The 14,065-nt window shown below is 43.0% G+C and overlaps 1 protein-coding gene and 1 pseudogene across 1 annotated transcript in view; both read right to left on the reverse strand.

Annotated features, from left to right (window-relative positions):
* Positions 1–14,065, reverse strand: part of MYO3A (myosin IIIA) — a 221,124-nt gene that overhangs the window by 10,533 nt on the left and 196,526 nt on the right. Inside the window, exon 30 of the mRNA XM_064590361.1 lies at positions 6,034–6,140. Within this exon, the coding sequence (XP_064446431.1) occupies positions 6,034–6,140 (107 nt within the window). The remainder of the gene's footprint in view (positions 1–6,033; positions 6,141–14,065) is intronic.
* LOC123840388 (protein ARV1-like) lies at positions 2,111–5,567 on the reverse strand (annotated as a pseudogene).

Raw genomic sequence — 14,065 nt, forward strand, 5'->3', positions numbered from 1 at the left:
CTTGCCTGTGCCAGAATATTCTAGTGAACTATCACTCGATAATATATCTTTCCAAAAATTATTTAAGGGGGTTTATCATGGAAGCAATTACACAAGCAAAGTAATAAAGTGGAAGTTGTAAATAAGGAACAAAGAGGGCAAAAGTGTAGGATGGAGCCTTATGTCTGTCCCTCAGTGTCCTGGCAGCTGGGGCTAAAAGGGATGCACGAAACTGCATTCTTCATCATGAAGGCGGAAGCATATTGTCCCTCAAGGGAGAGGATTTAATACAATACTAATCTTATCACCTGGGACTTAATATTAGTGACATTTATTTAAAACAAACAATGTTTTCAGCGACAGTTCTGAAATGACAAATCACTAACTTGAAATTTGAAATGAAAAGAAAGAAGCAAATGTCTAGTGGCAGTTTCTTGTAGAGTTAAAGAAGAGAGAGCAAGAAGGAGATAAAGATGGTATAAGGAGGAGATGTTCTGGGGCGGGTATTTCTTGAGGAGGTCTTTGGAAGAGGGAGGCCTTTGCTCAGAGAACTCTGAAGAATCTCTTCCTCAGTCAGCTACACTACAACCTCTCCCCAGAACTTTAAAATTCATATCTGTTACATTATGGTGGACACAATCTTACATTCCTATGGAAATGCATGAACACTTTATTTGCTTAGACGGCTTCACAAGGATGAAGGAGGAGCCAAAACATAGAAGAAGAAAAAAAACCACATCCCAAGTGGCCAAACTACCTACTCCTCTTACTTACCTACTAGTTTAGGGAAGGTACTGGAGAAAATAATAAAACTGGAAGGTCCTTTGAAGTGACTGTGTTTAGTTAGTCAGTTTTGGAGGAAACTGTGGACTGCACAGCTGAGTACCAGAGTGGGCACCCCACACTGAAGCAATGAGCTGTGTGTGCTCAGCTCAGGTCCTCCTTAGGCTCCTGAGGCACGCTTCTTAGGCTCAGCTCGCTCTGATTTTGGACACAAAAGTAGCAACGTTTCAGGAGCACCTGGGTGGCTCATTCGGTTAAGCATCGACTCTTGATTTCGGCTCAGGTCATGATCTCAGGGTCCAGAGAGCGAGCCCCGTGTGGGGCTCCTTGCTCGTGGGGAGTATGCTTCCCTCTCTCTCTCTCCCTCCCTCTGCCCCTCCCCCTGCTCACGCTCACTCCCTCTCTCTCTCTAAAATAAATAAATCTTTAACAAAATAGCAACGTTTCCTAGATGTAAGAGATTAAGAGCATCACATCATAGAAGACAGCTGGTATTGGTTTCAGGTGCTCAGAATGACCATGGAAAGAAGGGACATCCAAGCAGAAACAAGAACTACAGGAACAGGGGAAGCACCTGGGCGCAGAGCTGTTTGTGTGGGGAGGGGCAGGGGCCTCACCGCCCCCCCCCCCCCCGTGTCCCCACCCCAGCTCAGCAGCCCCGGCCAGCGGGGTGAGGCCGGGGGGTACTGCACCGCAACAGAGGGGCTGTAACAGCTAGCGAGTCCCTGCCTTCGCTCAGCTCTAGTCTGGAGGGAAGAGTCAGGCAGGAGGAGAGAACACATATATTTCCTCATCTCTGAAGAAAATGAAGCAGGGCCAGGCAAATACAGAGAGATGGGGCGCTACCTCGTAAATCTAAATAAATACAACCATTTTTCCTCAGTGGCCTTGGGTCATCAAGAAAAGGTTTACAGTGTGTAGTATATTTTAGAAAGAGTTTCATGAAAACCATTTAAAATTACAGAAAGTGGTTTTTTTTTTGATACACAGATCTTTTATTATGTATGAATCATGAGTTCATGTTCCTCTTTCAACTCAAATGCTTTAGCGGAAGTTGCCTACAATGCATAAAAATCTTCACTTGTTTCATACCTCATTCCCTAGAGCAACATTCCCTGTGTCTGTGGGTATCGCTATGTGGTCTGGTTGTTTCTTAATGAGGAGGGGGGTGAGACGTGGCGGTTTTGGGGGGTTTCTAATACCATAACCATTGCTTTCTTTTTTCAGGAACTGTATCCAAATCCTTGCTTCACTTTGCTCAACAGAAGTGAGGTGCTTGGTTTGTGTTTTAGTCTTCTCTTCTTTGGATGCCGCTGGTCATGCCACAGATAATAAAGAATACAACTCTTCAAAAGTCTTGAGATTTATAGATGGCACAACACTTCCTATATCCCATTCCATCCTCTGGAAGAAGTAGACCATGGTGCTCTCTATCAGTAAGCCACTCAAGATGGCCAAAAGGAGAGCTTTCCGTTGATCTTCAGGGTCACTCTAATTGCCTGAACATTTGATGTAAGGACAAATACTGTAATGAGTCTGAGGCACAGGAGTGTGTCATCATGTTCCCAAATGACAGCTGGAAGCAGCAAGAGTTTTCCATAGCTAGATCATAATAACGTTTTCAACAGCAAAATGAAGTTGAGTTTCTTTTTTTTCCTGCTGTCGTCGGTCATTCTACTTACAGGAAAGTAAAACATGCCCACAAAAAAGCGCAGTTTGTTCTAGAGAAGCAATTACAAACATGCTGGAGACATCCCACTCCTTGGTATATCTGATTAGGTCATCAGGGTCAGTGTTCTGGTTTGAACCTTAAAGCCGCCACCACCTCAGGAATGCTACACAAAGCAAACAAAATGTGCAGAGTTGTCCCTGAATGTTTATTTTAGTACTGAAAAGAAGATGCCTGCAAGGCCTTGGCTTTGCATAAAATCGCATTAATCAAGATGATAACAGGATCATACCTGATATGTCTGTCTACAGGCTTTAAGGCAAGATTTGCAGATGGTTATCTTCAGCACTCCAAGGTTATCGGCTCCGTACAATTCCTCGGCCCCCTGGTCACATCAGATGCACCTGTCCTGGCAGGCAGCCAAGGCAGTCGTGGGAGTAGCTACCACCCCCTCCGTGTCCCGCTCGGCCAGCCGTAGCCCGCCCCACCCACTGGTGCCCACTTCCGAGCTACTACAGCTGAGCCCGAAATTCCAGAAAGTGTTTTCCTGGTTAAAGGACGTGGGTCCCCTCAGAGCTATAGATTTCACTATGCGTCATGCCCCAAATTTGGGTAAGGGCCAGATAAATATGAACACATGGGATGTTGTCGCTTATACTGATATCTTGGGTTTCTGTGCTTTATTTTTCACAGAAGCCACAGATTTCAAGACTTAGGGTTATAAAAAGGATTCCAGTCGCTGATAGTTTAAGAGGTATTAAACCCTTTATGTTCATTTAAAAAAGAATAATACAACGGCAAAGTCAACTTCTTGAGGGCAGGGACTCATTTGTGAGGCTCAGGATCTGCTGCACGATTCCTGCTGAGCGGGTGGTGGTCAGTAACAGACACGCACCTTATTTCAAGCTCTTAGAAATTCTCATATCAAGAGTGGCATCTGTCGTTGAAGCTCTCATGGTCAATGGTCATTCGGCTGCAGTTAATAAAGGTCACTGAGCATCCTTTACCACTTATATTCAGAGTTAAGAGGGAATGTCTGGTAATTTCTAATCTTGTTCTCTGCTCTTCTTTCTATTTAACCACATAAAAAAATGTCAGGCTATGTGCTTCCTTTTGGGGTGGGCAGAAAAAAGTCTGTTACCAAGATTTTTTTAAAGTAATAGTCAAATGGAGCTATCTGGACTTTTCGCTTCCTTGATTTACTTCTAATTGTATTTCGCTCACATTGCACTGCGCTCGTTTGTACCACAAATATTTATTGCACGCCGACTATGTGTCAAGCTAAATGCAACAGGCAAACTCCTTGACCTCGTGAAAACCACGTTGGTCACTTTTTGGTGGGACACAGCGTGGTGACATGGAAGCATGGACCACTTAGGGAGGACACAGGAAGAGCTCCTTCAGGACTTGGGAGTATCAGGAAGGCTTCCTGAAGAAAAAGACATCGAGGATGGGGGTATTTTGTCCCCACAAGGTGAGAACAGAAAAAGGAAGTGGTTTCTAGGCGGAGGACAGAGCATATAGGGACAAATGTCTATGGACAATGTGAAGACCAGGTATAGCCTAATGAGAGGAAATGGCTGGAGAGGAGAGAAAAAGGGGTGAATGAATGTCAGGAGTTGAGGTTGGAAAGGTAAGCAAGGCCCTCATGTTAACCAGCCCTTCTATCATAGGACACTAGGAAGTCATTACAAGGTTTTCCATCAGAGGGGTAGCGTGACCAGATGTTAATTTTAGAAACACAACTCCGACTACAGTGTGAAAGACGTATGAACAAGAAGGGGAGCAAAACAAGAGAACAGTAAGAGGGGGGATAGATGCAGAAATATCAACTGGGAATGCTGGCCTGGAGGAAGCTGTGAGCATATGGTGTGGAGAGAAACAGAAATTCAGGAGATATTTAAGAGGTAGGTTTTTGGATATGGAAGATGAGAAAGGGGGAGAAGTCAGGATAATATTCTGATTACTGGTTGTGAAAAGAGCCAGTCATTCATTCACAAGGCCCGCATGTCACGCATTTCTATTTATATGAAATGTTCAGAACAGGCAAATAGAAAATAGATGAGTGGTTGCCTGGGGCTGGAGGGAGGGGATGGGGGATGACTGCTAATGGGTCTGGAGTTTCTTTTTGGGGTGATGGAAATGTTCTAAAATTGATTATGGTGATGGTTGTACAACTCTGAATATAATGAAAACCATTTAATTGTATATTTTGGGTGTGTGAATTGTATGGTATGTGATGTATCTCAACAAAGCTGTGTGTGTGTGTGAGTGTGTGTGGATGGATGTCTATGCACATCCATGTGCAGTATGTGAAACAAACACTAGCCAGTTTGGGATCTGAATGTGGAGAGAGATCTAGCCAGAGGTAAAGATTTGGGAATCAGTAGTAACTGAAGAAATGAGAGGAGAAGAGAGTCCAAGATTGAACATGAGGCAACACCAAGGTGGAGAGGAGCCTTCCAAAGATACTGGAGAGAAACCCCCAGAGAGAGGGGAGGACTAAGAGGCTGTTTGACTTGGAAGTCAAGCAGGAGCTCCATTTTCCGCCAAGAAGTGGGGGAAAATTCCAACAGATGGGAAGCACTCTCTGGGGGCAGAGAATCCTTGCTCTCTCCCTTTGGCAGTGGGAGTGGAAGAGGGAATAAGCATTATAGAGGGAAGGACCAGCAGGTGCAAAGGACTAAGGAACGTGAGAGAAAGGCCCTGTCTGGCAGGGTTTCAGGCAGTTAGTGGTGGGTCGTGGATATGGGGGCTGGAGAGGGGGCCGAAGAGCAGTCCCAGGGCCAATGGGGAGGGCCTCTGCAGTGTCTGGACTTCCTGCTGAAGGAACTGCTGAGCTCTCAGAGGAATCCTCAAGGGAGGAACCCACTCACAAGATGGTCTAGAGAAACACTCTGGTAGGGGCTGGAGACGCCATGATAGGAAGCTTGGAATATCCTAGGTGAGGAATGATGATGGTCTGAAGTAGAGTGCTGCCTGTGGGTCAGAGGCAGGGCATGAATAGGAGTGAGCCTTGGCCAGGAGAAGCCATGCTTTAGGGGACAGATTGGATGTCAGGAATGAGAGAGAGGGCAAGGTCCAGGATGACTCCCAGGTTCTTGGTCCGGGTCCTACCAGTGGATGACGGCGGCATTCACGGAGAGGAAGGGCAGGCTTGCACACAGGGAGTAAGCTGCAGAGTCAGAAGACCTGAGCGTAGCTAATAAGCCTGGCAGCTCTGGAGTGCTTATTGGGTCTGAGTCCTGACTAGTGAGAGGACACCACCTTAAGGGCTATTCATAGGATTAGATGTCATAGTGTGCATGAACACCCCTCCCTCTAGGCCTGGAATTTAAAAGGTGCTCAAGTAAATGTCTCCTTCTTCATCTTTCCCTTCCTTCTTTTCCTTAAACTCTCCCTTTGACCTGAGTCCCTCTCCTGTTACGATGTATTTCTCTTTCTGGGTTGGTATTTGCATCTTAGCTCTATTAATGTACCAGCAGAGAAGACTGCTGGAGGACAGGGGGTTTACAGGACTGTGGGGGAGGCTTGGACCAGGAGGAAGAGGGGTGTTAGTGGATGCTATGGCTCCCATCTGATAGTAAGAGTGAGCCACTTACATGTAGCAGATAATAGTATGTGGAGTCCTCAGGGTTATTTAATGTTTTGGGTTTCCGGGGCCGTCTTGGGGGTCTCAATATTTTTGGTTCTTCTTCTTTAGAGATACCTACAAGAAAGGTGATCATAAACAAGTATTCAATTACAAAGACTACTATCAAGCAAGGTCTTCCTTTTGGGGGTAAATAAGAAATTATATACATACAACAGGGGTTCAAGATGGGAGAAAGAGGAAAGACCTTTGGCCCCCCAACCAGCCCTTATCATATTCCTCATCACACGTTCCTTCTGATTGTTTGGTGGTCTGGGGCTTTGAGAGATAAGGGAAAGAAAAGCAGGGCAAGAAAAGAAATGCATAGTTTGGTAATGTGGAATAGCATACAGAAGTTCAGAGGATGATGGGGAGAGGAGTCAAAGCTACCAGAAAATCCTTAAAAAGGGGTATTATGCCAAACATTTAAAGAAGAGTTAATACCTATTCTTCTCAAACTATTCCAAAACATAGAAAAGGAAGGAAAACTTCCACATTCATTCTATGAGGCCAGCATTACCCTGATAGCAAAACCAGATAAAGACATCACAAGTAAAAAGAACTACAGGCCAGTATCTCTGATGAACATAGATGCAAAAATACTCAACAAAATACTAGCAAACAGAATCCAACAATACATTTAAAAAATCATTCACCAAGATCAACCCAAGTATTTATTCCTGGGTTGCAAAGGTGGTTCAATATTCACAAATCAATCAACAAGATACATCACATTAATAAAAGAAAGGATAAGAGCCATATGATCATTTCAATAGATACAGAAAGAACATTTGACAAAGTATAACATGTATTCATGATAAAAACCCTCAACAAAGTAGGTTTAGAGGGACATACCTCAACATAATAAAGGCCATTTATGAAAAACCCACAGCTAACATCATCCTCAATGGGGGAAAAACTGAGAGCTTTTCCCCTAAGGTCAGGAACAAGAGAGGGATGTCCACTGTCACCACTCTTACTCAGCATAGCAATGGAAGTCCTAGCCTCAGCAATCAGACAACAAAAAGAAATAGAAGGCATCCAAATTGGCAAGGAAGAAGTAAAACCTTCATTACTTACAGGTGACATGATACTCTATATAGAAAACCTGAAAGACTCCACCAAAAACTAGAACTGAAAAATGAATTCAGTAAAGTCACAGGATACAAAATTAATGTACAGAAATCTATACACCAATAATGAAGCAGCAGAAAGAGAAATTAATAGGTATCAATCCCATGTACAACTGCACCAAAAACAATAAGATACCTAAGACTAAACCTAACCAAAGAGGTAAAAGACTTGTACTCCGGAAATTATGAAACACTGATGAAAGAAATTGAAGATGGCACAAAGAAATGGAAAGACACAGATGACTCACGGATGGAAGAACAAATACTGTTAAAATGTCTATACTACCCAAAGCAATCTACATGTTTAATGCAATTCCTATCAAATTACCAATAGCACTTTTCACAGAACTAGAACAAACAATCCTAAAATTTGTATGGAACCACAAAAGACCCTGAACAGCCAAAGCAACATTGAAAAAGAAAAGCAAAGCTGGAGGAATCACAATTCTGGCCTTTATGTTATATTACAAAGCTGTCGTAATCAAAACAGTATGGTATGGGCACAAAAATAGACACACAGATCAATGGAACAGAATAGAAAACCTAGAAATGGGGGCGCCTGGGTGGCTCAGTTGGTTAAGCGACTGCCTTCGGCTCAGGTCATGATCCTGGAGTCCCTGGATCGAGTCCCGCATCGGGCTCCCTGCTCAGCAGGGAGTCTGCTTCTCCCTCTGACCCTCCTCCCTCTCATGCTCTCTGTCTCTCATTCTCTCTGTCTCAAATAAATAAATAAAATCTTTGAAAACCTAGAAATGGAGGGGGAAGGAAAGATGGCGGAGGAGTAGGGGACCCTATTTCAACTGGTCCCCGGAATTGAGCTGGATATCTACCAGACCACTCTGAGCACCCACGAAACCAGCCTGAGATGTAAGAAGATCTGGATCTCTACAAACAGAATATCACAGGCAGTTGGTTTTGAGGTACGAAGCGGAGAGCCGTGATTCTGTGGGCAGATATCGGAGGATAAATGGCAGCGGGAGGGTGCCTGGATGTGGGGATCCTACAACGCCGGTGAGCGACAGCCTTGTGTGCTGCGGACGGGGCACAGACTTGCAGACTGGTAGCGGCAGGGAAAGGACTCTAGGGCAGCCCCCGGGGCAGAAACCCGGAGCGGCGGGGTCGCGCACGTGAACTGGGAGCGGCTGGCGGTTTTAGAAGCACAAAGGGCAGAGACATGCTCCGACCTGGAGGCAGGACTGGGGGCGCTGCGGAGGGGCGCACAACCCAGGATGCTGCGGTTTATAGCAGCACAGACAGAAACGGAGACGGTGTGGCCTGGAGAGCTCATTGAAGAACAGACTGTGGTCTCTCTGCTTTGAGGCAGAGGGTTGGAAATGGTCTCTTCTGCTCTGACTCACGGAAGAGATGCAGAAAGCCACCAGGGAAAGCCGCCAGAGAACAAAAGCCCCCAAAACTGATTCCTGCTGAGCCCATCCCCTGCCACAGGGGGGCAGGGCAACTCCGCCCAAACAGGGTTGCCTGAGTAACAACACGACAGGCCCCTCCTGCCGAAGACAGGCTGGGAAAACAAGAGGCCAGCAACCCTAAGGTCCCAAGAAAACAGGTGCATCTTGCTTGGTTTCTGGTCAATAATTTGGACTCTATACATTCCTTCAACCACCCATCAACAGAATGACTAGGAGGAGGAACCCCCAAAATAGAAAAGACTCAGAGATTATGACTTATGCTGCAGATTTACAAATGGATGCAGATATAACCAAGATGTTGGAGATGGATTTCAGGCTAGCAATTGTGAAGACAATGGCTAGAATGGAGAAATCAATTAATGGCAACATAGAGTCTCTAAGGGCAGAAATGAAAGCTGAAATTGGCAGAACTTAAAAATCCTATCAGTGAGATCCAATCTAATCTAGATAATCTAACAGCTAGGGTAACTGAGGCAGAAGAACAAATAAGCGACCTGGAAGACAATATAATAGATAAAAAGGGAAAAGAGGAGGCCAGGGAAAAACAATTCAGAATCCATGAAAATAGAATCAGAGAAATAAGTGACACCATGAAGTGTTCCAATGTCAGAATAATTGGAATCCCCGAGAGAGTGGAGAGAGAGAGAGGACTAGAAGATGTATTTGAGCAAATCGTAGCTGAGAACTTCCCTAATATGGGGAAGGAAACAAACATTCGCGACCTAGAGGCAGAGAGGACCCCTCCCAAGATCAAGGAAAACAGGCCAACACCCCAGCATGTAATAGTAAATCTTGCAAATCTTAGAACCAAGGAAACGATCTTAAGGGCAGTTAGGGGAAGAGATTCCGTACGTACAGAGGGAGGAACATCAGAATAACGTCAGACATATCCACAGAGACCTGGCAAGCCAGAAAGGCCTGGCAAGACATATTCAGGGTACTAAACATGCAGCCAAGCATACTTTATCTGGCAAGGCTTTCATTTAGAATGGATGGAGAGATGCAGAGCTTCCATGACTGGCAGAAACTGAAAGAATATGTGACCACTAAGCCGGCCCTGCAAGAAATATTAAGGGGGGTTCTATAAAAGGAGAAAGACCCCAAGAGTGATCTACAACAGAAATTTACAGGAACAATCTATAAAAACAACGTCTTCACAGGCAACATGATGACAATTAATTCATATCTTTCAATAATCACTCTCAACGTGAATGGCCTAAATGCTCCCATAAAACGGCACAGGGTTACAGATTGGATAAAAAGACAGGACCCATCCATATGCTGCCTAAAAGAGAGTCATTTTGAACCTAAAGATACATCCAGACTGAAAGTGAAGGGATGGAGATCCATCTTCCATGCCAGCGGACCTCAAAAGAAAGCTGGGGTAGCAATTCTTATATCAGACAAATTAGATTTTAAACTAAAGTCTGTAATTAGAGACACAGAAGGACACTCTATCATTCTTAAAGGGTCTATCCAACAAGAAGATCTAACAATTGTAAATATCTATGCCCCCAACATGGGAGTAGCCAACTATATAAGCCAACTGTTAACCAAAATAAAGTTATATTGATAACAATACGTTAATTGTAGAAGACCTCATTACTCCACTCTCAGCAATGGACAGATCATCTAAGCAGAAAATCAACAAGGAAACAAGAGCTTTGAATGATACATTGGACCAGATGGACCTCATAGATATTTACAGAACATTCCACCCTAAAACAACAGAATACTCATTCTTCTTGAGCACAGATGGAACTTTCTCCAGAATAGACCACATACTGGGTCACAAATCAGGTCTCAACCGATACCAAAAGATTGAGATTATTCCCTGCATATTCTCAGACCTTAATGCTTTAAAACTGGAACTCAATCGCAAGAAAAAATTTGGCAGAAATTCAAACACTTGGAAGCTAAAGACCACTCTGCTCAAGAATTTTTGGGTCAACCAGGAAATCCAAGAAGAACTTAAATAATTCATGGAAATCAATGAGAACGAAAACACATCAGTCCAAAACCTATGGGATACTGCAAAGGCGGTCCTGAGGGGGAAATACATAGCCATCCAAGCCTCACTCAAAAAAATAGAAAAATCCCGAATTCACCAACTAACTCTACACCTTAAAGAACTAGAGAAAAAGGAACAAACGACGCCTAAGCCACGCGCTAGAAGAGAAATAATTAAAATTAAAGCAGAGATCAATGAATTAGAAACCAGATGCACAGTGGATCAGATCAATGAAACTAGAAGTTGGTTCTTTGAAAGAATTAATAAGATCGATAAACCACTGCCAGACTTATCCAAAAGAAAAGAGAAAGGACCCAAATTAATAAAATTATGAATGAAAGGTGAGAGATCACAACTAACACCAAGGAAATAGAAACAATATTAGAAATTATTATCAACAACTATATGCCAATAAACTGAGCAATCTGGATGAAATGGAGGCCTTCCTGGAAACCTATAAGCTGCCAAGACTGAAACAGGAAGAAATTGACAACCTGAATAGGCCAATAACCAGTAACGAGATTGAAGCAGTGATCCAAAACCTCCCAAAAAACAGGAGTCCAGGGCCTGATGGATTCCCTGGGGAATTCTACCAAACGTTCAACGAAGAAATAATACCTATTCTACTGAAGCTGTTTCAAAAAATAGAAACAGAAGGAAAACTTCCAAACTCATTCTATGAGGCCAGCATTACCTTAATCCCCAAACCAGGCAAAGACCCCATCAAAAAGGAGAATTTCAGACCCATATCCCTGATGAATATGGATTCCAAAATCCTCAACAAAATCCTAGCTAATAGGATCTAACAATACATTAAAAGGATCATCCACCACGACCAAGTGGGATTTATCCCCGGGATGCAAGGGTGGTTCAACATCCGCAAATCAATCAATGTGATAGAACACATTAAATAGAGGAGGGAGAAGAACCATATGGTCCTCTCAATTGATGCAGAAAAAGCATTTGACAAAATACAACATCCTTTCCTGATTAAAACTCTTCAGAGTATAGGGATAGAGGGAACATTCCTCAAGTTCATAAAATCCATCTATGAAAAACCCACAGCGAATATCATCCTCAATGGGAAAAAGCTGAGAGCCTTTCCCTTTAGATCAGGAACAGATCAAGGATGCCCACTCTCGCCACTATTGTTCAACATAGTACTACAAGTCCTAGCAACAGCAATCAGACAACAAAAAGAAATAAAAGGTATTCAAATTGGCAAAGAAGAAGTCAAACTCTCTCTTTTTGCAGACGACATGATACTTTATGTGGAAAACCCAAAAGACTCCACCCCCAAATTACTAGAACTCATCCAGCAATTCAGTAATGTGGCAGGATACAAAATCAATGCACAGAAATCAGTTGCTTTCTTATACACTAACAACGCAACTGTAGAAAGAGAAATTAGAGAACCGATTCCATTTACAATAGCACCAAAAACCATAAGATACCTCAAAATAAACCTAACCAAAGAGGTAAAGGATCTATACTCTAGGAAATACAAAACACTCATGAAAGAAATTGAAGAAGACACAAAAAGATGGAAAAATATTCCATGCTCATGGATCGGAAGAGCATTGTTAAAATGTCTATGCTACCCAGAGCAATCTATTCCTTCAACGCCATCCCGATCAAAATTCCAATGACATTTTTCAAAGTGCTGGAACAAACAATCCTAAAATTTGTATGGAATCAGAAAAGACCCCGAATCGCCAAGGAAATGTTGAAAAAGAGAAACAAAGCTGGGGGCATCACGTTGCCCGATTTCAAGCTATATTACAAAGCTGTGATCACCAAGACAGCATGGTACTGGCACAAAAACAGACATATAGACCAATGGAACAGAATAGAGAACCCAGATATGGACCCTCAACTCTATGGTCAAATAATCTTCGACAAAGCAGGAAAAAACATGCAATGGAAAAAAGACAGTCTCTTCAATAAATGGTGCTGGGAAAATTGGACAGCCACATGCAGAAGAATGAAACTCAAACATTCTCTAACACCATTCACAAAGATAAACTCAAAGTGGATGAAAGACCTCAGTGTGAGACAGGAATCCATCAAAATCCTAGAGGAGAACATAGGCAGTAACCTCTTTGACATCGCCCACAGCAACTTCTTTCAAGATACTTCTCCAAAAACTAGTGAAACAAAAGCAAAAATGAACTTTTGGGACTTCATCAAGATAAAAAGCTTCTGCACAGCAAAGGAAACAGTCAACAAAACAAAGAAGCAACCCACAGAATGGGAGAAGATATTTGCAAATGACACTACAGATAAAGGGCTGGTATCCAAGATCTATAAAGAACTTCTCAAACTCAACACCCAAAAAACAAATAATCAAGTCAAAAAGTGGGCAGAAGATATGAAAAGACACTTTTCTGAAGAAGACATACAAATGGCTAACAAACACATGAAAAAGTATTCATCTTCATTAGCCATCAGGGAAATCCAAATCAAAACCACACTGAGATACCACCTTACACCAGTTAGAATGGCAAAAATTGACAAGGCAAGAAACAACAAATGCTGGAGAGGTTGTGGAGAAAGGGGAACCCTCTTACATTGTTGGTGGGAATGCAAGTTGGTACAGCCACTTTGGAAAACAGTGTGGAGGTACTTCAAACAACTAAAAATAGAACTACCCTATGACCCAGCAATTGCACTACTGGGTATTTACCCCAAAGACACAGATGTAGTGAAAAGAAGGGCCATATGCACCCCAATGTTCATAGCAGCAATGTCCGCAATAGCCAAACTGTGGAAAGAGCTGAGATGCCCTTCAACAGATGAATGGATAAAGAAGATGGGGTCCATATATACAATGGAATATTACTCAGCCATCAGAAAGGATGAATACCCAACTTTTACATCAACATGGATGGGCCTGGAGGAGATTATGCTAAGTGAAATAAGTCAAGCAGAGAAAGTCAATTATCATATGGTTTCACTTATTTGTGGAACATAAGGAATAGCATGGAGGACATTAGGAAAAGGAAGGGAAAAATGAGGGGAGGGCGGAATTGGAGGGAGAGATGAACCATGAGAGACCATGGATTCTGAGAAACAAACAGGGTTTTAGAGGGGAGGGGGGAGGGGGGATTGGTTAGCCCAGTGATGGGTATTAAGGAGGGCACGTACTGCATGGAGCACTGGGTGCTATACGAAAACAGTGGATTGTGGATCACCACATCAAAAACTAATGATGTATTGTATGGTGAGTAACAGAACATAATAAAATTAAAAAAAAAAAGAAAACCTAGAAATGAACCCACAATTATATGATCAATTAATCTTTAACAAAGCAGTCTCTTCAACAAATGATGTTGGGGAAACAGGACAGCTACATGCAAAAGAATGAAACTGGACTACTTTCTTACACCGTACACAAAAATAAATTCAAAATGGATTAAAGACCCAAACATG

This window comes from Mirounga angustirostris, unplaced genomic scaffold, assembly GCF_029215605.1.
Source record: "Mirounga angustirostris isolate CCGP_5_RB_7025 unplaced genomic scaffold, mMirAng1.0.hap1 SCAF_5, whole genome shotgun sequence".
Classification (NCBI taxonomy): domain Eukaryota; kingdom Metazoa; phylum Chordata; class Mammalia; order Carnivora; family Phocidae; genus Mirounga; species Mirounga angustirostris.